The sequence below is a fragment of the Pantherophis guttatus genome, chromosome 2 (genome assembly GCF_059756535.1).
Source record: "Pantherophis guttatus breed Tessera chromosome 2, ASM5975653v1, whole genome shotgun sequence".
NCBI classification, from domain to species: Eukaryota; Metazoa; Chordata; class Lepidosauria; order Squamata; family Colubridae; genus Pantherophis; species Pantherophis guttatus.
This window is the reverse complement of record NC_142064.1, coordinates 102870072-102894353: the sequence shown is the minus strand read 5'-3', so window position 1 is coordinate 102894353 and position 24282 is coordinate 102870072. Positions and strand designations below refer to the sequence as shown.

Here is a 24282-nt window from a genome sequence, read left to right as displayed (position 1 = left end):
AACTAAATCCAAAGAGCTCTTTATGCCGGGTTGAATCTGTTTCAGTGGGGGGGGAAAGCGGAGGGGAAAAGAGGGAGCCCCACCGAGGGACCCTTTCCAGAGGAATCGGTCCTTCTTTCTTCTCTACGGGTGTCTGTTGGAAGAACGGCTCGCAAAGATTCATGGCTTGAGACCGGGCCCAGATACACTGGAGTCTCGGGGTGCAGACTTCTCAGCTAAACTTGGGAGCTCATGGAAAGCAAGGGCTGGGGGGGGCACACTTAATGGAATCCTGCAATGCGTCTCAGCACCTTAGAAAAGATCAAAGGGCGCCCTCCCCCGATTTAAAGGATCTGGCTGTGCGGCTAAGAGTAATGAAGGCAGGCTTTGCAGCACTCCAGCGATGGCTGGGAGATGTGTTGAAACGCGATAAATCAGGAGAGCGGAGGTGTCGGATGTCCCCCACCCCCAGAACAGGGAGCCCTTTTCTTGCGAGGAGACCTCTACGAGAGCGCTGCTCTTCAAGTTTTTCCTACTCGAGTCCGTAGCATCGCAGCCTATGCTCGTAGTCTGAACGGAAGGAAATGGCCCGATTTTTTAAAAAATCAAAAATTCAGTACGCGTCTACTGAAGACTGGGAAACGGCTCTCGTAAACCCTAGGAATTCAGTTGCGCATTGGGAGGGATGCGATTCACGGCTACTCTAAAAGGGGCAGCGGTGACGTTTCTTCCCTTGCATTTAGAAAATGTATTTAGAAATGTTATGGGCTATGGCCGCCAATCTTACATAAGTAACTCTCTAGACGGCCAACAGTAGTCAATAATAATAATAATAAGTCTAAACATCCGGCCGTCTATGCGATCAACCATAATAATAATGATCTCTGTAAACAAAACAAATGTTGATAAGACAACTGCCAGCTCTGCGCGTCGAAATGTTCCGCCTGAAGCAAAAATCACGGCCTTTTGTTCGGCGCTCGAGGCCGGCCAGCGTTTCTGACTAGAGCGAGCCCTCCTGGGCAGGAGCAGCCAAGCTGAAGGCTCCTCGCTTTTGATAGAGCTTCGGGCGCTTCCATTCCACTTAACGCAGCCGCCGGTCAGTCAACGTCTCCGGGGAGATGCAGAGCATCAGAACCCGGGAAAAGTTGTCTTTTGTCCAGCCAGCCTGATTCCAAAACTGCGATGGATCTGAAAAGAAACCAGAAGAACCAGCCAAGGGATCTTCGGGGAAAGAGGGTTTGTAGCCACCCAAGTCAAAAATCCCTGCCAGGATGTCCTTCTCGGGTGGAGAACAGTACTGAGTTATGGAGGGCCAACTCATCACCCTGGCGGGTTCTGCTTCAAATAATTGATTCAGTTGGAATCCGACTACGGAGTTAGAAATCCTCTTATATGCAAAGAGTTTGGATATGTAGATCGCGATGAAAAGGCCTGGAGGTGCAGGGAAATCCATAGAGTAGGCAACTATTAGAGACCGTCAGGCAATAGGAATGAGGGTCTAATATAGAATAACAGTCCCTGGCTGGAACACAAGAGAAATCGGTTGCATCAAGACGAAAGGAAAGGAAAGGAAAGGAACAAAGTTCAACTTCCTACCTTTATATGGGTTCAGTAAATTTCTATTCAATCTCTGAACATTCATAGAATCCCAGATCATTCATGAATATTCAGTGACGTTCTATTTATTCTATACTATTCTAAGGTAATCATTGACACAAGAAAAATCTAGATTACATTTTTTCTCCCTCTAGGGAAGGCGGGCTTTTCCACCTCAGATTGAAACGAGACTCAAGGAACCCGACGGCTAACTCTAGTAGACCTTCTAGCGCAGAGCAAAGGACTTTCGTCCCGTCGACCAGGGAAAGAGTCGCTGATTAGGCTTCTGCGCAAGCCAAGAAGAACCTGTTTTCTTTTGGAGGAGAAACGGAGAATTCTGGAAACTCCGGACGGTCTCGGAAAATACCTCGCCCCAATAGCCTGTTGGTGGAAGGCCACTCTCTGGAGACTCGGACGCTGCTCGCCTGGCCCTCGGGCCTCGCTCACCTGCCAGATGCTGCAGAGTCAGGAAGGAAGGCCGTACTGAGGACTAGAACCTTGCTATTGCCCGGATTAGTCCTCGTTATTCCCGTAGAGGAAGCAAGACCAACCTGTCCGTCACCATCCTCTGGAGGCCTTCAAAGAACTCAATCTCTGGAGTAATAAATCATAAACAACCGCGCGCGCCCACCCCCACACACACACACACCCTCGCCAGGCCTGGCTGCTAGGCTTTAGAACCCAACCCACTCAACTGGTAGAAGTTTTGGACACGGGGCCATCAGGGATTGCTTTAAAGGAAGAACGGCGAGGCAGACAGACTGCAGCGGCGGAATCAATTGCTCAAGAGCAGCGCACTGTCAGGAGTGATAGGAGAGGCCAGACTGCGCGCTCCCTCCGAAGCCCAAAGGCGACCAAGCCGACGGAATGGCTCTCAGGTCGAACTTCTGAGGCGCCTTCGCTTATTAGAACCCCCCCCTCCCTCCCCAGCATGAAGCTGGAGAAGAGCGTGCAAATTGCCTGCCCAGGCCTTTGGCTCTAATTTAATTTCTAAGAAGCATTTTTTAGAATGTGTGTATTTGTATGTGTGTGTCTTAAACCCGTCCTCATGAAAATTAGAGATGGTGAAAACCACAGGTTAACCTGCTTAAAACTGAAAGTGAAACACGTAAGCAGATGCTTAGCCAACAAACTTTTCAAAGCGGACGGTTCTTCTATCCTTTGAACGCCTTTTATAGAAAGAACGGCTTGCACTCCCACTTCAGTGAATCCTAAGAAACCTGCTTCCGGGAGGGATCTGTGCATTTTCGTTTCGATAAGAATCTCGAGATCGCCAATAAAAGTTAGTTGGTGAGGGGGAGAAAGGGGAGAGTTCGGCCTTGGCAAAGTCCCGCGACCCACTGCCCCCACGGGCCTTGCCCGTTGCCAGCTTTGAGGTGTTCGATCCTGCTGGACGCCGCTTTGGCGACCCAACGGTGACCCCGAAAATGGCCCGAGGTTTGACTGCCACTCTTGGGCGCCTCCTCAGCACTTGCAATTCAGCGAACCCTGGCAGACTTGGACAACTGCTGGGCACCGCCGTGTCCCCGGCTGAACCTTACAAAAGCTGTAAACGCCCGCCTTGTGGGGCGCTCTCCCCAGAGATAATGTCCGTGCCTCTTCTTTCCCCTTCCTGCCTTCCCAGGCACACAGTACTGGGGAAGTTCCCCGAGGTGGGCCCCTTTTAATTCCAGGTGAGGTTTGCCTCGGTGCTGGGCTATTCATAGCTAGGAGCAGAGCTATTCCTGTCCAGCGGGCGAGCAGGGGCTGCTGTTGGACGCGCCCGGAAGGAGCAAGCAAAGGGAAAGGCGCCTCTTTAGAAAACCTTTCTGCGAGGGGGCCAAGCAGTCTTCGCACAAGCCCCCCGCAACCCGCTCAATCGATCTGACCTCCATTCATGTGAAAGTGCCCCGTAACTGGCGGGGAGGGGTGGGGAGGGAGGGACTTGGAGGTCTGGAAAAGGCCGCTGCTGCCTGGACCACTTTCGCGGCTGAGGCTCCACTTCAATAGCTAATCCTCCCCCCGGCTCGCCCCAGCTGTCAGTGGAAGGGTAACCTCCCGGGTAGCTGACCTTTAGCTCTCCCAGATCCAGTGTCTAGGGCAACTAGGGCCCTAAGGGCCGGCCACTCGCCGCCTCCCGTCCCGCCTTGCGCCACGCTCACCGGGGTTCAGGTCCAGGCACTGGGCAGGGTCGTCGGCGTCTGGCAGCTGCCCGTCGGGGCTGAGGCTCTCCATGGACAAATCCAGGCCTTTGCCGTCCCAGTCGCGGAGCTTCCTCTTCTTGTGTGAGCCGATCAGGGCCTCCACCGAGAAGGCGTGCGCTCGCGAGCTGAGGGCCACAGCCGAGCGCCTCCTTTCGCTCATCTTAGCCGCCCGGCGGGGGTGCCGAAGCCAGACGGCCGCCGCGCCACCGGCCGCCGAGCTGGCAGAGGACGGGTCGGGGCTGGCGGGCCGGGCCGAGACGCAAGCAGAGCGGAGAGGCCGTTCCGACGTGAGAATCCGGCGGCCGCCTGGGCGCTACATGGGTCCCGAGTTGTTGGCTGGCCGAAAGGCACCGCTCAGAGTCAGGCTCTCGGGCTGCGCTTCATCTCTCCCCCCTCCCTCTCTCCCTCTGATTGATCCAAACTCCTGGGGAAGTTTCCCCTCTTTCCTCCCTCGCCTGGTCCCGGCTGCGAGCGCCCGTCAAGAGTCGCTGCCCAATGGGAAGGTGGCGAATCCGGAGACCGCGGTCGCCGGAGCCAATGAGGAAGGGGCGGGCCAAGCGCCCGGGCTTCCCGGCCGCCCGCGGCCTTAACTCTTGCAGAGCGGGGAGCCGGGCGCCCCCTCCCCTCTAGAAAAGCGGCCAGCGGGCGCCCAGCCTCCTCTCAGGCCCAGATGCCTCCTGGCAGCTCGCATAAACCCCCTCCCAAATATGCGAGGCTGCGGGGAGTGAACTCTGCAGCGTCTGTGATCGTAAGCAGAAAAGATTAACAATGTTATACTATCCTTCTGCTCCCCCCCCCCCCAGCTTATATGTCGGTCACACATGTAAGGAAGAACAGCGTCTTCTCCAAGAAAATTCTTGGAGGAAAAAAAGTACCTTTTCTAAAGTCCCACTGATAAGTGGGAGTTGCCACAATCAGTGCCCTATAATTTAAATCCGTAAATTGAGTTTTATGTGCATACATACTGCACTCCTTTGGTCAAAAGAGCAATTTTGTTAAAATCCAGGCAAACTTCGATTTAGCAGTTTGGAGGATGGAATCTGAAAAGAAGCATGAAGCATATTTACTCTTAGGAAATACTATAAACGTTTGACTATACTCCGATACATTTCCTAGCTATGTGCCTTGTGCGATCACGGCAATAAATTTTAAAAAGCATATATACTGCATGTATAATATTGTATGACCCTATAGCGACTTTAACGGGACCATGTCTCGGATTGTACCATAGTAGGACTTCCCTTATTTTATATAACTCAGTATATAAAATGCGGGAAATGCTTCACGCCCGTAGTCCTATCGATCGAGCCACATCCATAAAAGCGATTTATAATGGCAGACAACACAAATTAACCATGGAACAAACTAGCAACTTGGACATGTTACCGATTATAGCGGGAGATGGAGACGCACAGTTGGGGCTGCCATTTAGCTCCGCTGCAGTCTTTCCGCCGGCTCTGCTTTAGACCCTGCTCGCTAAGAAAAAAGGGTTTAAGTCTGAAATCCTAAAATCAAGTCCAACTAAGCAAATTATTTATCTGTCAAGCTGTGCAGGACTGACGGGTGAATTCATCACGGCTTGGCTTCTGTCTTGCAGTTGAAGGGCATTGCTTTTTGTCCAGATTCCCCCTAAGACAAAAGGGCTTCCAGTTGTGATTTTCAGTGTACGTTGCGACTATAGAAGGCTCCTCCGGAACAGAGTGTATAATTTCTACTCCTGATTATCTTTACTTTGGCGTTTTATTCATATACTCTGGGCATTCGTTGACTCCCAGAAATAAAAAAACAAGGAAGCAACAAAAGCAGGCGGCTAGTTTTTGCACAGAAAGTGAAGGAGCAGATGAAGCGGATGTAAAGGGGAATGGCCCGCAAGCCGCAAAGTGAAGCGGATTTACCGTACCCAGCACCGACACGGCAAAATGTAAGCGGCGCGACCAAGGGGCCGCTGGCGACGCGGCTCAGGGGCCTGAGTGCAGGAGGAAAGAAGCCCCCTTCGCCTCCTCTTCTGCGAACCTCCAAAGGCACCGGAGAACGCGCGTCGCCCTTTCGCTACAGGATCTACACACGCACATAAATAACACACATCAAATGCGCGGGTCCGTTCAAACAGGCAAAAGCCCGGTCGAAGACCAGGCAGGACATTCCCCGGTTCTGGAGCGGTGCGCCGTATTGAACAACCCGAATGCCTCCAAGTTTTCTCGTGTTTGCCTCGCTGATTTTGCCTCTGCTGTGTTTCCCAGCATGGCTTCTCCCTCTTCCTACCTTGGCGATGCCTAAAAGATGCCGATGGAGGCTGAAGAAGCGTTCAAGAGGCTTCCAAAGACCCCCCCTTGGCTCAGCCAAAATGGTGCTGGGTTTTGTTCTCGTGACGGAAAGAAACGGACTCACCAAAAAAATACAGGTTTTTTCAAAGATTTTACTTCCCATTTTGTTTAATTTTAAAAGCCCGTTTAAGCTCCAATTCTCCCATCCAGGCTTTCTGTCCTTTAAAATCGTTTGATATTGTCCTCTTTATTAAAATAGAATATTAATTTCAGGACAATGTTAAATGCTGCCATCAAAGAACAAAAACAGCAAGCAGGCTTTGAATGTTTTGGGGTTTTTTGGGTTGGATCTTGGTTTAATGTTTTGAATACTTTAGGAGTAAATCCTATGGAGTTCAATGAAGCCTGGTTTTAATAATGAATATATTCATCAAGGGAATTTTACCCCCCTTATGCATGAAAGCTATTAACCAATGGAGTGGCTTCCGAGGAACGTCCAATGGAGCTACAGAAGGTAGGTAGGGCGATGGTAGCGGAGGAGGGCTGAAGGGACTGATGCTCCGGCCTGCAATTCTCTTTGCACTGCACCCTGTTACCTTAAGGCAAAAACATAAGGTCTGTGTACTTGAGCATCTGTGGCCAAAGGTCTATGTACCTTGCAAAACTGCTTCCAAGGAGATGATAGGCACCTGGCCACCTACCTTTAGAAGAAAGTAGGAAGAGGTCAGATTTTGAGAGAGACAGAGAGCTCTTGTTTGACACTTAAAGGGAATAAAGCATCCCCAATCAAATTCTCCAGAACTCCAGGGAACATTCCTCTCCCTATTCTCCCTTTCATTTAAGTGCCTTGGACTTGGTTTATTTATTTATTGGTTCGATTTATATGCCGCCCTTCTCCGGAGACTCAGGTATGAAGCAATAGCCTTCATACTTTTGTATATACCTACTTAGTAGGGCTTTTGACACCCCCCCCCCCAAGCAGTGTTCTTTTTTTATACAAAGTCAGCTTATTGCCCCCACAATCCGGCCTCTCATTGAGTTTCATTTGTTTGCAGACCTCATTTAAAATACATGGAAGAGCCTTCCCTCCCCCCAATCTACTATTTACCTACCCCTCCTCCTGCTTCAAGGCAAAAGGTTATTTCACCTCAGGTATCTAATGAAAGTTATGCTATTTAGCCAGGTTTATCCTTCAGAGAAGGTGCTAGGGCTACTGATACCCAGGATCAGAGGGCAACCAGCCACACCATTTGCCTCTGACCTTCTCTGAAGCCTCACTGTGGTTAATTTCCCATCTGAAGCTCTGCTTAATTACTATAAAGCCAGGCAATGTGAATACTGTAAGGACCTCCATTCACTCTGTGGGTGTCCTCTTAGAGATTGTCCCCAGATTGGGACAGGGCATTAAACCCAGCTCCAATAGATGGCAGCCTGTAGTCAGGCTGGATTAAATGTCATTGCTCCTCCCACTGTTGCAAAGCGTCACAACCACACAGGTGTGACCCTTCGCAAACAGAAGGAATCTTTTTGACCCTGATCTGTCACTGATGCCTGCCACTCAAGTATTTCTTCGTCCTAGCTCAGCAACTCCTACACATGCTTCTGCGTTTCTGTCCAGTGCAGCTCTGAGAGACTGAGATCCCAGACCTTTCCTTGAATTCCTCAAGGCCTGACTGATGGCCCATATGAGCATATTGGCCTATCCAGCCCCTGCTTTGCCCTGGCCCAGGAGCTGTGCTTTCCATAATGGGTTGGTGTGTAGATTGTGGACCTCCTAGAGGACAGGAAAGATCTACTCCTAGAGCCCTGGGGATTTGAGGCAGCTATTTGATCAGGTTCAGCCTCTGGGATTAGCTGGAACTCCACTGATGTCTGGTGTATTATTGCCTTTAAATGGCCATTAAAGAGGTTGGAAGAGACAAGCCCAGCATTAGTTCAAGAGAGATTAATTTCTATCTCTGGGGAATGGCAGGTCAGTTTCCCCCTGCTGGCTGGCGAAAGGGGGCATTCATGAAAACTGGCATAGCTTTAGGAAACACCATTCACTGACCCCCTCCGCTCAACTCCACCCCCTCAGCACAGGTATTATTGGCTATCTCCTCCTAACACCTGAGTGAATAATGTTGGTCTCTGGAAGAGTCCAGCACTCTTGCTGTTCAAATGGGTTGCTGGGTGGGTCTGGGGAGATGCCTGGAAGCAAAGGGGGAAAGGCTTAGCAGGGGTCTCCAAGGGCTGTTCGGAATATAAATATGGTGGTGGTGAGAGCTCCTTTTGCTTGAGCATGTGGATCCCAGATCCCTCTAAGGTTCCTGAGGCTAGGAACCTGGTCTGAAGGTTTCCTTTCGCAGAAACATCCTTTGGCTACCTAAAGCATTCCTCAGTTTGGTGTATCATTAGGACAGAAGCTTTTTTGCAGTTTGCAGTAACCAACTGCAAAATGGAGCTATTCAGTCTACCAGGCTCTGCACCCCCCCCCCCACAGCTTGTACAGCCCCAGTTTCTTCCCAAAAGATTCACACACGAGAATTTCTTGGAGCCTTTTTTCTAATTTCTTCGGACAAGATGAGATTGGGGGGGGGGTTCTCTTCTCTTGCTCTTTTGCCCCAAATTAAACCTTGTAGTTTTAACCCAACCCCATGACACTCTCCTTAAAACTGCCAGATGTTTGCAATAATGTGAGCTTTTGCCTCTAGGGACATGATAGAAAATGTAATGGCCTTTCCCTATAATTATTCTTTTAGCTAATTATTCATAAATATATGGGTTTTCTTCTCGCAAAAGGAAAAAAATTCAGTTGTATACAAATCCAGTCACCAGAGTTCTCTAATTTTTATCAATCTCATGCTGTGATTCAGCATCAAGCCTGCATTAGCAAAGTCTGCATTTTACCTCTGAGACAACCCGAATCTCCAAAATGAGAAGCTGAGAAAATACTTGAAGATGATTTTTCTCAAGGGCTCCATATTTTCGTTTCTGCAAATTCAGAGGAGAACCTTCCAACAATTGTCCAAAGTATGATTATGCTGAAATTGATAAAAGGACATGGATATCTATAGGAGATGAGGATTCAGGGACCCAGTCACTCAGACACTCTTCATTAATGTAGCCTCTGTCAATCAAAGGTTACATTTTCTATGGAGCCAACATGATCTTCAGTTTCATCTCAGGAAATTGTGTTCAATGCAATCCTTTGCTTCAGCAGCTCTGCATTTTTCCTTGGAAACTGGTCACCTAGTCTCAAAAGCTGGCCAATTAGCTACAAGTTATGACTCAAACCCAGGCACTTTCACTTAGCAGGTTATGTTCTCTGGTGAAAGATGCTTCCAGTACTTGACCCTAACTTTTTAGCTTTTTAATCAATATGGGAGGAAATTTAAGATTGTTCTTGTCTCCCACTGGAGAACAAGACCTCTGGAGCAGTGGTGAAATCCAAATTTTTTTATTACTGGCTCTGTGGGCGTGGCTTGGTGGGCGTGGCAGGGGAAGGATACTGCAAAATCCCCATTCCCTCCCCACTCTTGGGGGAAGGATATTGCAAAATCTACATTCCCTCCACACTCCAGGGGATGGATACTGCAAAGTCCCCATTTCCACCCCACTCTGGGGCCAGCCAGAGGTGGTATTTGCTGGTTCTCCGAACTACTCAAAATTTCCACTACCGGTTCTCCAGAACCTATCAAAACCTACTGGATTTCACCCCTGCTCTGGAGCTTGCATTCCTTTCCAGATCTGTCTCAGTGAAATGTCACAAGGCCACATCATTCCACTTTCAGCAACTTCCCGTGCAGGTACCTTGTATTGCTCCGAGTATGACAGAGGCACAAGTAGCCTAATTGAACTCTCCCCCCCCCCTCCAGTTCAGATCCTTCCCTGGGACTCTCTTTATCTTCACCATTGAATCTTAATAGCAGCGCAACCCATACAAAAGGTGTTTCTGTTCTGTCCGGCAAATCCCTTGAAACTTAGATCACCGCAGCAGCTCCCCGTGTTTCGAGAGCAGGGCGGAGGGTCAGTGGCCTCTCAGTACTTCTTGAACCGACTAGCTAGCCCACCATCCCTAGAAGCGATAAGCACTTTTCGCGATAAATGAACGTTCCGGTTCTGTACGAGCCAGTGCGACTTCGCTCCAGTCCCGGCATTTGCTGCCTCCAAGTTTGGTCCGACTTCTACATTGCTCATTCGGCAGACGCGCGGCTTCCCCTGCAGCTCTCCCTTCTCCCCGCCCTCGTCTATCAATTTAACTCCGGTGCTCACCGGCCCTGTGTTAGCTGACGCCATTCACCACGGGGGGAGAGGCCGAAATCAGTTACATCTGCAGCGCTGCCCCCTCCTCTCCGGGTCAAGACCTCTGTCTGTTCCTCGGGTGGCAAAGAGAACCAGGGTCGGCCGCGCTTTAATTCGGACGCCCGACAAGAGGAGCAAAGGTGGGGAACGAGGGGCCGGGCCAGAACCCGGGCAGACACGGCGTTTGCGCTTCCTCGGGTGCTTTTTACTGCCAGGAAGCAGGGGAAGAGACGGTGGGGCCGGGATGGGAGAGGCGGGAGACACCGAGGAAAAATTCTACTTTGCAGCAGGACTCGGAAGATATTTGGACGCGCTGAAGTTTGGTGCTCTTCGAGGCTCCCGAGCGGCGTCGGGAAAAGAAAAGGCGGTCTCTTAAATGCTGAAGGAAGGGAAGTGGGTCAGACTTCCCGGCCCAGAGCTTTAGGCCGGAAATTTTCCCGACACAACGCAGATCAGAACACCCGCCTCGGGCCTTCCTTCTTCACGTTGGGGAACAAGCTGACTGAGAGTATTAGAAAGGTCCGACATAAATCTACCGCTGCTGTGAGGATTTCGCTGTTTTTCGGAGACAAGCGCCGTGCTGGAGCGCATATAGGGCAACTCCGGCCGGAGGGGGGGGAAAAAATCTTTCCGACTGAGCCAAACTGCGCCCTGTACTAATGTGCCCCGTTCCCTCTCTCTCGGGGCTCTGCTGCCCTCGTGCGGCAGGCCGGTGTTTTGACTTCCGAAGCGGCGTTGACCGTCGCCTAAGTAGACTTCTTGCTTCTGGCAGTGCCAGAACCAATACGGAGCGCGGCGGCGTTACCAAATCCTTCAGCTGAAACTCAAGATTTTAAGGTGGTCTGCATCTTTCCAAGATGTTTCGAAATTGAGCGGAAACGGAGCCAGGAGCTCTTGTTCGGGCTTTTCCAGCCAGAGTTTGGGGTCCAATTTCAAAATTTGTCTGCCAAGCTTCTTGTCCCTCTTCAGGTCAGCCTGTCGGAAAGAAAGGCAACAAAGGAGTTAGCCCATTTCACTGGCTGATTTCGGCCAGCCTACTCAATCCTTTGTCCCTACAGCTTATCCCAGAATAACCTCAAGAAGTTTAACAGAAGGATCTTGGCTTCAACTCCATAAAGTAACAGGGAAACTAAACTTGTTAACAGCATCTCCATCTCTAAATTAATGAAAGCCACTTTCGGTAAAATTCCAGCTGAAATTCCGGTTCTGAAATTTTTAAAAATCTATTTTCCTCCACTGCACCTTCGTGTTCTAGCAAGAAAAGATGTGTGGCGTGTACAAGTGTGCCATCTATGAATGTAAACCATGCACAGTTTTAGATGGGCTGGTCAGATGGTGGGGGTTTACATACTGAGAAAAACCTGCTGCTGGGAAGACAAGAGCATAAGATGCTAAGGAACAGAGGCACTTCTCTTCTAGTTTTATTAAGTAAAATATTTATCCAGAATGGAAAGCTGAAGGAAAAAAAAAATCGGTGTAGTCTTTTGAGTATAATGTGGATGTTAACAGAGATTGGTTTTTAAAATCCAATTTAGTCTCAGGTATGCAAGTATTCTCTCTGCTTCTGAATACTAAAGGTAGTATTTCTGTGTAGGTATGAATGTGATTCCGGGGGAGGAAGATTATTTAAAGAAACCCACAGATGTATATTCTTGCAAATACAGGCTTCGTTTTCTTTACAGCCTTAGATTTTTTTTTAAAGAAATGTTTTGCAGATTTTGTTCTACTGTTGTAGAAAACGGGAGGTCCTTCTTGCCCTCCTCCCAATTATTTCCCCTGCAGTAAACACCGAATTTGGGCTGGGATCTCTGTAATCCTAAACACCTGAAAACGCGGATTCCCCCCGTATTACTTGATTTCCCGATTGCTAGATCAATCCAGCACCCTGCCGGCTTGAGCCAGTGGCTTTTCTGACTGTCCCAGCAAGGCGTCATCTGGGACGTGAGGTGTGTGTGCGTGTGGGGAGAGGGGGGGGACAGCCTTCGATGCGGCCTTTCAGGGAGAGCAGACGCCGGGCCGAGCGAATATAGCAGTTGAGAGGCGGAGGAACGCGAGCGCTGCCTTATTTCCCCGAAGGCGGAGGAATCTTTGAGAGATGCTCTTTTCCATCTCCAGCATAGCGGTGGCCTGCCCGGTGGGCGCGCTCCAAGGTTCGCCTCTGCAGATCGGTCCCAAGAGGGCGGGAAGATGGGGGTGAAATCGCCGCCGCCTTGAGCGCGATGGCCTTTTAACAGCTCGCCCCCGTGGACCTTCGATCTTGGTTAATCGCCTTTCCGGCTGCCAAACATAAATTGGCCTGAAAGCCAAACCAGGATCTCCGGCATTTTTGCCTATTTGAACCAAGTCCGCCGGTTCTCATGAAACCGCTTGGCAGAGTTTCCCTTGGAGACCCAGGAGCCAAAGGCGGCGAATAGCTCTTGGCTCGCTTTCAAGGGAGATCAGACAGGAGACTGAACGGTGCGATCGAAACACTGCGCACGGGGGGCGGGGGGACGGGCGGGCCTTCGATCACACTCAGGTCACCATCTTGACTTTTTTGGCCGTCCACCGCGGATACTTCTGTTCTCTTTATTTCACTATATGGAGGCTCGGGTCAGCTTTCCCCGTTCTTGGTTCAGGCGCCAGATTGCACCGGCCTGCTTTAGAAAGGCCCGGGAAACCCTCTGCCACCGACCTCGTGTGCTGCGCGACTGCAGGCAGCAGATGGAATTGTGTGGCAAGATTGATCACCTCTCGTCGCATGCGAAACAAGCCCATTGCAAGTAGAAATCTAGCCTATCGGAAGCAAATCGGTATCGTCTTTAAGGTTGGGGGAGGTCAGCAAAGAACAGGCGGCAAATCTTGGATTGTTGCAGGGCTGTGATCTCCTGGTGGTGCCGATTTCCTTCTCTTCCCTCTGTCGCCGCTGTTTCCGCCAGAAAAAAAGAAATGCCGGGAGAAGATTGCCGGCACCTGCCTTGCGGAGCTCTCATGACCCCCCAAAATACCTCTCCCTCTTCCAGCTCGCCGCCTGCCTCGCCCACACGCCCCGGGCAAACATTGCCTTAAATGGGACGTCAAGAGGTTCCGGCGGCTGTTCCACAGCGGCCTTCTATGATCCCAAACGACACACCAGATACCATTTACCTTGACGGCGACGTCTTTTTCGCTCTCTCCCCGGGTATCTTATTTGGCCTTTACTTGAGTAGGAAGCGTGTTTTTAGGCTGTTCACCCGAGCTTAAATCCAGATAAATACGACCAGGACCAGAAATGCATGATTAATTCGAGGCCAGCCGCGCGGGAAGTTGTTTCTGCGGCGCAGCTCCCTTGATACGAAGGGGAGCCGAGAAACTTCCTTGCCGAGCTCCAAGCCCTTAAGAGTCTTTGGAAGGAGAGTTTCTTTCGGGGTCGAAAGACCTTTGGGTTCCTCGCTGATTAATTTCTGTGCCGATTGATAGGTCAACATTAGAGCAGCAGCGCGCCACGTGCCTGCCGGGTGTCCGTCTTCTGCGGGCGCCTGGAGCATTTTTCTTAAATGTTGTCTTGTCTCCGCGAGACACTTTGGGTGGCGGCGGGGCTGGGAATATACTTCCCCACCGCGATTTCAATGAAGCGCTAACCCTAAAGGATCTTAGTAGCTTTGTATTCCCCGGAGACAGACGCCGTTTCTGGAACCCAGCGTGTCGAGCTTCCAGGAGGTTGCAAAGCAAAGCAAAGCTCTCCAGAAGCACGAGCGAATTCGAACCAATGTAGTCTCCGGCCCGCGATCTCTTGCACTGAATAGGCCCAAAGCACCCAGCGACGCGAGACCTCGAAGCAGAGAAGCCCGCAGGTCTCTCCAGAATTTCTTTAGTGAGAAGGAAATCCCGCGGACTTCCTCTGGGAGTTTGCAAGCGGACTAAAGTGGGTGAGATTTATTTCTGGGTAAAGGCGCCAGGAGCGAGATCCTTCGTCTGTAAGGGGCCTTCCGCGATTACAAGAGCTAATGAGAGCTGAAGACTCCCAAACGAGGACAGGCCACACAAGCGAGGACAGCCTCCCGCCGTTTGTAAAACCACGCAACTCCTTCTCGGGGAAAACAACCAGCAGCTGGTCGCCCCGTCGATCCTGAGCCTCGGGACTGGATCCCCCGCGTGGAGGAGAGGAGAAGAAGAACTGCCTCACCTTCCAGGAAGAGCTCCGAGACTGCGCTCGTCCCAGTTTAGGCACCCAAAGGCTGACGCTCTCCTCCGGGAAGGCGATGCCGGATCTTGACCTTCGAGATAAAAATACCGCCTGGTGTAAAGTGTGCGCTCGTCCAACAAGGCAGGAACCTCCGTGGTTTGGTTTGGTTTGGTTTTTTGCTTTTAAGCGATCCAGCCTGGAGGACTGTAGCCAGATTCAAATCGCTGGAAGAGAAGACGGGAGACGCAGAGGGATTTCAAAAACGGAACAGATGGAAGGAAGTGGGAGGGGGGGAGAAGAGAGACTGACTCTTGTCCGCCTTAAATGGTGGTAGTGACGGTGGTAGAGACTCCTATCAGAAAACAGAAATAGGCCTGGTTTAGTCCCCAAAATCTTCCTGCCCGCCCTTTGCGGTGTTAGCAAATGTTGTGGTGCTCTGAACAAGATCAAGGGTGCAGGTCTTTTAAATACTGACACTTTAATCCGAAGCAATTGAGCAAGATTCTTCCATGCAGGCAAGTATAGCCGTTTGTTTTTCTGCATTTTTTATTAGGCCCTGAGAAAAGATGACCGCCCCCATTGTCACCTACACTTTCTTGCAGTATTGTAGCTATGAAAAACATAAGATGCTTGGAAGTCTTTATTTTTTTAATGCTAGTCTGGTCTGAGATGGTGTTAATGTTTGGATTGAGATGGGTCCTATTTTATGATTGTGGAGAACTACTTCACTCTTAATAACTGAAAATAAATACTAAAAACCTACACCCTCGCCTACAAATTTAAATAGATGGCGTGTGATGTTTTTCTGGAACTAGGACAAGGACATTTTGAAAGGATGTTTGAATGCAATTAATAGTAAGCATGCTGTTCAACTGAAAACCTGCATGAAAAATGCTATTAAATATTGTTTTGTGTGCCTTATTCATTGTTGCCAATTAAAGGTGCAATTTATTTGAATTCCAAAACTAATTTCTTAAGAATGCAGAATTCAAAGACAAGCTGATTAAACTCTTCAGAAAACGTCCTTAAAGAAACTAAGCAGAAATAATGGTTAGGATTTTAAATCAAGTGTTGTCTTGCAAATAAACTAAATCAGACAACCTGTGGTTCATTAACAACTACTAAAAAGTTGCCTCCAGAAAGTCAACTGCTTCCCAGTATGGTGTTGTTGAGTTGGAGGATTTTGAGAAGTTCTGCTATTGAGGGAACCTGAAGGTTAGCCCCGCCTTCCACTTTGGCTGGCTGGCAACTGAGGTACTGGATGAAATATTGCTTGACTATTTGTTATCCACATAAATAGTTAATTGTATGTTAGTCCCAGACTGATTGGAATCAGACTAAAGGTGGAGATTTCTGTTTTTGTTTACATGATAATATATATTTGGGAATGCACATCTAGCAACAATATTTAATTCCAAAATTGGGGATCTTTTTGCATTCCGCTGACAATCCAGATTTTTTTTCCTCTTTTAGGCTTTGGCAGCCAAGTCATTGTTCATCCAGAAAGGATTTTGGATCTCTCTCTCTCTTTCTCTCTCAGGGATGATGGATAGCCTAAAGACTGGAGCATGGAATTTTGCATGCTGAACTAGTTTCTTTCCAGAAACTAGTTCTCATTGATTCTACAGCAACCCAATTGGAATAAGAAACCATTCTCCCCATTTTATGGGGAGAAACCATTCCAATTTTGTGAAAGAGGGGAGGTGTGAGAGGACAGCCGCTCTTCAAATGAATGAATGAGCAATGGAGGTTGGGGTGGAAGGAAGACCAGTGCAGGCCTGGTTCTCTGTTCCTCCCCCACCACACACACACACTCTCCACACAACTCTGCAGTGACCTCATACCTGCATGGTTGCCATTAGACCTTGCATTATGCAACCATCGGCTAGAAAATAAAAATAATGGCATGGAGTGACTGCTTTCGGAGATCAAAGCATGTATCTCGCTCAGTGCATCTGGAGCCTCAAATAGGGTGGAGTGGCAACAGTTGCTGGAGTTCAAAGAGATTTCCAAATGTTGTTCAATCCCCTCCCCTGTGTAAGCCCTCTAGTGCTTTTGCAGACAATGGACTCCATGGCAGGCCTCCAAAAAAACTTATTTGAAGGAGAAATGCAGGGCTTGTGGTAATCTAGAGTGGATCATCCTGCCTAGCCCAAAATTCTGTGGGGACCTGTCCAGCCCCATCCATTTCTGTCCAGTAGACTGTGGTGGCACAGCCTGTAAATGTAAAGGCCTTACATACCTGGGCCTCCTGAAGAAGCCAAGTGTTTCACCTCCAGCAAATGTTCAGTTTACCATAAGTGTGGCTGGATTGCAAAACCCTGACTGACTGAGAGTTCAGATTGATTCCTTGATTCTCTTCGGCCTACCTGTGAATTCTCTGGATGCAAGAAAAGGCAGTGATTTAGCTACGCTCTCCAAAACAGGTGGAAAACCTTGGTATGTCCAACAGCTCCACATACATTGGTCCAGTAGTATGGAATAAGGTAAGATTGGTCTGCTGCTTTATTTTTAAAAGGCCATTTGGCAATTTTGGCTATTCTCACACAGCTTATAATAACCTTAAGAGCTGAACATACACTGTTGCTTTGGGTGGGGGAGGTATTTCTGCAGCAAGAGATTGCTTCGCTTCGCTTCGCTTCTGAGCATTTACCACTAAAAGGATCTCAGTACTGAACTGGGCTGGAGAAGCTCCACAGTCTCATCAATGCCCTGGAGAATAAAGCCTGACTTGGTTGAATCAGTGGAATCGGGATTGGCACATTTGCAGAAGATCAGTCTGTCAATGGGAGCATAAGGCTGTTTCCTCACTTGTGATTTATAGTGGCTTAGTATCACGGTGCTGATATAACTGTAATATAGACAGGTTTTATATTGCCACAAGTGGCTGGGCGACACTGGAAGGTGCTATAAATCACTAGTGAGGAAATGACAAAAATGGAATCAGCAGGTGTAAATCCAGGGCAAAAGGAGGAGAAGCAAGGGAGAGGTCAAGAAGTCGAGAATACCAGGCAAATAATAAAGGCAACTTAAGATCTTCTTAGGGATGGACCATAACTGCAATCCAATAATGTCACTCCCAAAAATTGGCACTGAAGGTTCTCTTTGAAGGTAGAAATTAGAACATGGTAGGATGGACACCAAAGAAGCTTAGAATCATAGGGCTGGAAGGGACTTTGGAGGTCTTCTAGGCCCTTATATCATCACAGACAAATGGTTGTTGAATCTTTTCTTAAAACCTCCAGCAATAAATGTGCACCCACAAGGAGGCAAGCTGTTCTGTTGGTTAATTGTTCACACTGTCAGGAAATTTCTCCTTAGTTCTAGATTGGATCTCTCTTTAACGAGCTTCCACCTGTTGCTTCTTGTCCTGCCCTCAGGACCTTTGGAAAATAACTTGCTGTCCTCTTTCTGTGACAGCCCTTCAAGTATTTGTGTCATTTTGAAATGAGATGGGCATCAAATAAATGCAATAACTAAATAAAGTATTGGAAGACAGCTATTATGTCACCTCTAGTCCTTCTCTTTATTAGGCTAAATATACCTAATTCCTTTAACCGTTCATTCTACAATTCAGCCCCCAGGTCTCTAATCATCTTTGTTGCTCTTCAAAAAAGATGTCAGCATCTTTTATATATCATGGTGACCAGAACTGGATGCAGAATTCCAAGTGTGAGCATACCAGTGCAGTATAGTGCATTACTACCATTTCCCATGCTCTTGATGCTATCTCTCTGTTGATGTAGCCTAGGACTATTGGCTTTTTGGTAGCTGCAGCACACTGCTGGGTCCTACTTAAGTGGTTGTCCACTAGGACACCTAAATCCCCTGTCGAGCCTAGCAACCTGCTCGACATCGCTAATGTGTGCTGAAAGCACCGAGGGACATATACATACTTGGTGGTGGTGGCACTGGGTGAAGGCGGCCGTATGCGGGGTGTGGGGTGGTGGTATCGGGTGCGATGGGATTAGGGCCATTCTGGAGGACACAGCGGCAGCACCTTCCAGAACAGCTGAAGACCAATTACGCCCCTAGAAGAGGGGCGTGGTAATAAACAAGGGTGCGATCTACGCCCCTAAAAGAGGGGCATGGTAACAAACAAGGGCGCGGTCCTAATGGGTTAATGGAAAGATGGGCTATATAAACGCCCCATTCTTGGTGTAATGTAGCACCAATTTCAATCGTGTTTACGAATCACAGTGTGTAGCCAGATGCGGATGCGAATAAACCAGCATGCCAAAAGAGCTGAATAAGGTTGTAGCTGTGTTTTGATTGCATCTCGCACGGCATTCCTGAGATCCCCCTCACAGCTACTGCTGTTGAAACAGGTACCACCTATTCTATATCTGGGCATTTGGCTTTTGCTCACCATTGAATTACATTGGCTTTTTTAGAAGTTGCAGCACACTGCTGACTCATTATTATTAAAATGTTTCATTATTTTTGGGGGTGGGAGTGAAAATTTTACTTGGGGGACAGAATCTTTGGATAGAATCTGCCCCACTGTGGATGAAAAGTGGATGGAAAACATATGAATATGAATGCAGAAGGCAAAATTATAATTCTGTCGCAAACAGCTCATTACTTGTTTTTAGGTGGGGCTTCGCTATTCAGGGAGAATGTGGGTGGATACATTTATAAATTACTGACTTGTTTCAAAGGGAAATTTTAGTATATGCTAGCAGGAAGCAGTAGATCATGATCTCCCAGAAAGCATGGAGTGCCAGACTCGAGAAATATGGCCCTAGGAAGTGGAAGGAGAAAGTTTGGTGGTCTTGCCAGTTTGCCCTTGAGCCAGCTGGTATTGTATAGTACAATATGTACAATAGAGAAAAGTTCTCTATTCATGATCCAGTTGTCAAGTAGATAAGGATCCAGTGTGTGTAACTAAGTTAAGGTGAGTTGCAGGTCAGTTGTACTTCTCAGCTGTATTCTCTTGAGTGCTTGATCCAGAACAGGCTAGAGCAGAGATGGTTAATTTTCCTTTGAAACCTTTCTCAGTGGGTTGGGATTCTTGTGCATTCAAAATCAGTGTGCTAACCTCTAGCAGGCCATTTAACACAATTAAAAGAAAATTAACATAATTTACATTTAGAATTTGCCAATGAATGGTGATAGTGCAATTTGGAGTAAGAAATTCCATGAATCAGAAAAATGAGTCAAGGAACTAGAAGGTGAATAAGAAAATATTGCTGTGAATTATAGACTTAATCTCACCCTGCCATTGCAATTCTTGCTTAATGAAAATACATAGTCCATCAGAGAGTTACCCACTTATCCTTTGTTTTTTGTCCAGAGGGAAGTCCATCCTTGAAAGCCCGGAAGTTGTACTAATTCATCCTCTTTAATTAGCCAGGTTTCCTGTCTCTTGTGTTACAGGAGAATAAGTTAAAAAAAGAGTTGCTCAAAGAATCATAGACAAAGAAGCACAAAATGATAAAGCTACTCTTAGTAAGGCTGGTAACTTGAAATGGCTGAGTAAATATAAACATACTTTTCAAACAGACGGCTATTTAAAGTTACAATTGCTAAAACATGTTAGGGAGATATTTACGCGAGTGAGACTCGAACAGCTTGATACAATGGTCAAATATGGGAGATTCCATTCTATACCACAAAATGGACATATTTGCATTTGCGGAGCAGCATAGGTAGAAGATTTGGCTCACATACTATTTGATTGTTGTTTGTATAAGAGAGTGAGAGACAGGTACCTTGGTTCATATATTAAACGACCCATTAGGAACCCCATATTAAAATAATATACCTTATGTGTGGCCAGAATCTGAAAACAACGTTTAATTTGGCACAGTACTTGAATAAAATGGTTTGATTGAGATCGGCATTTGTGGGACCGATTGGGGTAGATCTGCTATTATTAGCACTTGTCCTGGTGGTTCCTGTCTTGTTTGACAAAGATGATCTTTTGAAATTCAGAATTGCCAGAGTGATTTTTATTGGAGGACCATCTATGCTGAGGTCCTTGAATCAGGACTGGCTATGGATTTCATATCCTGTACGAAAACTGTGAGGCTGACCCTACATTTTATTGGATTAACACATTGACAGGCTCTACTTTAGATCAGGGATAGACAACTTTACAGCTCTTCAAATGTTGTTGGAGTTTACCTCCTATTGCCTGTCTTCATTGGTCATGCTTACTACAGTAGAGTTCAACTGGGGAAGGCCATATGTTGACATCAGCGCTCTAAATATCATTTTCCTTACTGGGCAAGAAGGCACTGATATAAAAGAAAATGATTTAGAACTTTTCACTATTTTTAGAACTTTTCCCTTATCATGGGTTGCTTATGTTTAGCTTTAGTATTCCTTTTCCTGTTTGAGAAGGTGAGAACCTGTCAGATCAATCAGCCCAACCACTAGGAAATGATGGTTTCAAACTGATCCCAGGGACTTTAAAAAAATTGGGGATGGTTTTTCTGACATCACTGGTATTATCTTGTTAATCACTGAACTGCAGAGATAAACTCAATGTCACATCTTTTCTCAAATGGTTAGGGGCCTTCTATAATCTGATGTTGATGTACTGTAACTGGTTCCATGGGAATGCCCTCCTTGGCACATCTGTGAGGCAATTTGAAGGAGAAATTATTTCTAACTGTTACTGTCTGGACCCTACAGTGTGTAGATATATGTCAGTCCTCAAAGGATCTCAGAGCTTTGTCTTGTCATGTTTTGTTGGACGAACATTTTTTGTGCATGGGCTGAGGCTGAGCAGAAGTTATCAGGTAAGATTCAGCCAACTACGGGCTCATTTGGTCATTAGCACCCATGAAATGAATCTGTATGGTTAGTTGTTAAAATAGTAAATAAATTCTAAATCAAGTTATGATATAGATTTTGTAAAGCAGGTTACTAAATGTTTGCCATCAATGATCAGCCCAAGCAAGAAATCATTGCCAATTGTTAGCCTCTCCACAGAGTAAAATGGATGTGCTGTGCAAATGGGGCCAAAGAAAATAAAGATGGCTTTGAGTCTAGTTCAGTTCCTGGTGATTACATGGACACATTCACACAACTTTCCTGGCAACCCTACATAAGTGGTCTACATTGTCTTCTAATAAGCTGTTACCCAGACTCAACTATGCTTAGCTTTTGAATCCAAAGTGATCAGATGTTAACCTTGCTGAGACAAAAACTTTCTAGAATTCAGAAACTCAGCTCCACCCAAGTATTGAACAGGCCCAGTCTTTGAGGAACAGGTAAGGTTACCCAGATGGCTGTCACCTAACTCTGGGAACACGGTGGAAGCTTGAGTATAGTAGCAAACCGTTTTTAAACCAGGAAAGCTAGTTATTAGTAGAAGGGATCCATAGCACATATGAACTCCAGTTTTGCCACTTTCTTTTCATCCTGGGACTTAAAAATGGAAAAAAGTGGACGTAAAAGAAAAGCACATCCTCCAAACACCTGCCGAGAGTCAAAAATCCTTGATGACTTGCTTCCAGTCCTTCAGACTTTGACCTTCTGATGACTTCTTTGTACTGATAGAGGAATTCAAATCTGGGGGCATCACTCGGGGGGGGGGGTTACAGCCTGCACCACTAGGCTCTGATGCTATGCCTTTTATCATATCCCAAGTTTCAAGACCACATTTTTGTCTGTTTTGCAATATAGACACAGATGGATGGGAAGCTGATTTCTCCTAGGTTTACCCAGAAAGTTCCATGTTTCTAACATCTGAGGTAAAATGATTTGTATCATGAAGATCAGTTTTTAACTGCAGATGTTGAATGACTATAAAGTTGTTGAAAACATTTTAACTAGTAAACACATTACTGATGTTTTTTTCACCAAATGTTTGGTTTTGAATAGGACTTTACTAGGGAACTTGAGCATTCTGTGATGGGACACAAATTTAACAAATAAAGATATAAAATTAGGCTATTGAGCTATCTCTCTCCTATTTATACCCATTGGCTCAGGAAATGATCTGAAGTAAAAAAACTTTTTTTGGATTGGAGCGAGGAGCTGTAGGGTGGAGGGCTGAACAAGTAGCCTCTCTTCTCTCAGCTCTAAGAAACTTGTTATTGTATAGGTCACATTTCTTTATGTATCTAATTAACACCGAACTGCTCCATATATCTAGAAGGGCATGAAAACGCACAAAAAAAAGAGCAACATACCAATGGCTTTCTCCCTAAATGTACATACTTGCATAATGATCATGTTTGTGCCAGAGTAGCAAGAGTTTCTGATTTCTCTGCTTCTAAAAATATCCTTTGCATTAAATTCCAAAGGTCAGCCTTGGTCTCATTTGGAATGTTGCAAGCCAAAGACTCTCCAGTGATACCCAAGGAGCAGGATGGAAGATAGCTTCAGCCATTAAACCACCATCCAGTACACGTTCATATTGCAAAGCTGCAAATGGAAAATGTTTGTGCAGAAAGCAGTGCTTTTACAGGCATTGTCCGTATCCTGCAAATCCGGCTTGGCTGAAGTTCCTTGGGACTGTATATACTCAACGGCCTTCCTACCTTTAAGGATCTGTAATGTGTGAAACAGTGTTAAGACTGGAGCAAGAGCAACAATTTTTCAACTTTCAGTAGTTACTTCACTTCAGAGTGTTGAATCACAATCTATCAATCAAATGGTACTTTGGATGAAATCACAGCTACCTTTTAGTATACAGTACTCAACTAAGGATGTTTCATACTAGACAGACTGAACCCTTTTGCATGCAAGCCCGTTTCTGATTATCCAAAGTTTTCTAGCCAAAGAAAAGTGATTCAGAAATCCTTGTTGCTCTATTACAAATTATTTCTTTTGTCCACTCCATTTTGCCCTCTAGGAGTGCACTGGAATGTCACATTTTAGATGATACTGCCTCCTGGTGGCCATCTCAGACAACAGCTCCCCATTGCTATCTTGCAGCCAGTAGGAACCAGCTAGTGCCTCTAAGTAAATGCCAAGACCGGTGACTGAAATATCTGATTGTAACAGTGTAAGGGGAAAAACAGATTGGATGGAAAGGACTGAGATATCTCTATATCAAAAAAGCACAGTGAAGAAATTTCAATTAAGAACAGAGCTGGAAGGGACTTTGGAGGTCTTCTAATCCAACCCCCTGCTCAAGGTGGAGACCCTATACAATTTGAGACAAGTGGCTGTCTCTTCTTAAAAACCTCCAGTGATGAAGCACTCACAACTTCTGAAGGCAAGCTTTTCCACTGGTTAATTGTCCTCAGTGTTAGGAAGTTTCTCCTTAATTCCAGGTTGCTTCTCTCCTTGATAAGTTTCCATCCATTGTTTCTTATCCTGTCTTCTGGTGCTTTGGAAAATAAGTTGAGCCTCCCTCTTCTTTGTGTTAAGCCCCTCAAATACTGGAATACTGCTATCATGTCACCCCTAGTCCTTCTTTTCTCTAGAGTAGCCAAACCCAAATCCTGCAACCGTTCTTCATATTGTTTAATGAATAAACCATCCTTGCTCTTCTCTGCACTTCTTCCAGTCTCAACATCTTTTTTTCTAATATGGTGACCGAAACTGGATGCTGAATTCCAGGTGTAGTCTTTATGTGATTACCTTTTTGGCGGCTGCTGCAGACTGCTGACTCATAATTAAGTTTTGTCCATTAGCACTCCCAGGTCCCTCTCACAGTTATGGTTTTCGAGTCAGGTTCGTCTAATCTGTAATTGTATCTTTGGTTTTTCCTGCCTAAGTGTAAAACCTTGCTTTTCTCCACATTAAATTTCATTTTGTTGGATAAGGCCCATTGTTCAAGTCTGTCAAGAACTTTTTGGATCCTGAGCTTGTCTTCTGCGGTGTTGGCTATTCCATTAAAATGGAATTAAAATGCTCAAGATAGAAA

At 46.8% G+C, this 24282-nt stretch overlaps 1 protein-coding gene and 1 long non-coding RNA gene across 5 annotated transcripts in view; one reads left to right on the top strand and one right to left on the bottom strand.

Annotated features, from left to right (window-relative positions):
• Nucleotides 1-14688, bottom strand: part of TBX15 (T-box transcription factor 15) — an 86230-nt gene extending 71542 nt beyond the window's left edge. Inside the window, exon 1 of one of the 4 annotated variants that reach the window (XM_087888320.1) lies at nt 14451-14688. Coding sequence is in view for 1 of the 4 variants with exons in the window: in XM_034411029.3 (XP_034266920.2) it covers nt 3717-3918 (202 nt within the window). In the remaining 3 variants the exon portion in view is untranslated. Of the gene's footprint in view, nt 1-2022; nt 2129-3625; nt 4523-14450 lie in introns of those variants that run through there. The other 3 variants (XM_034411029.3, XM_034411030.2, XM_087888321.1) reach the window with 3 other exon arrangements.
• Nucleotides 14659-24282, top strand: LOC148115231 (uncharacterized). Its single transcript, XR_015732747.1, has 4 exons — nt 14659-14965; nt 15924-16936; nt 22089-22156; nt 22712-24282. It is a non-coding gene; the product is annotated as an uncharacterized LOC148115231 (long non-coding RNA).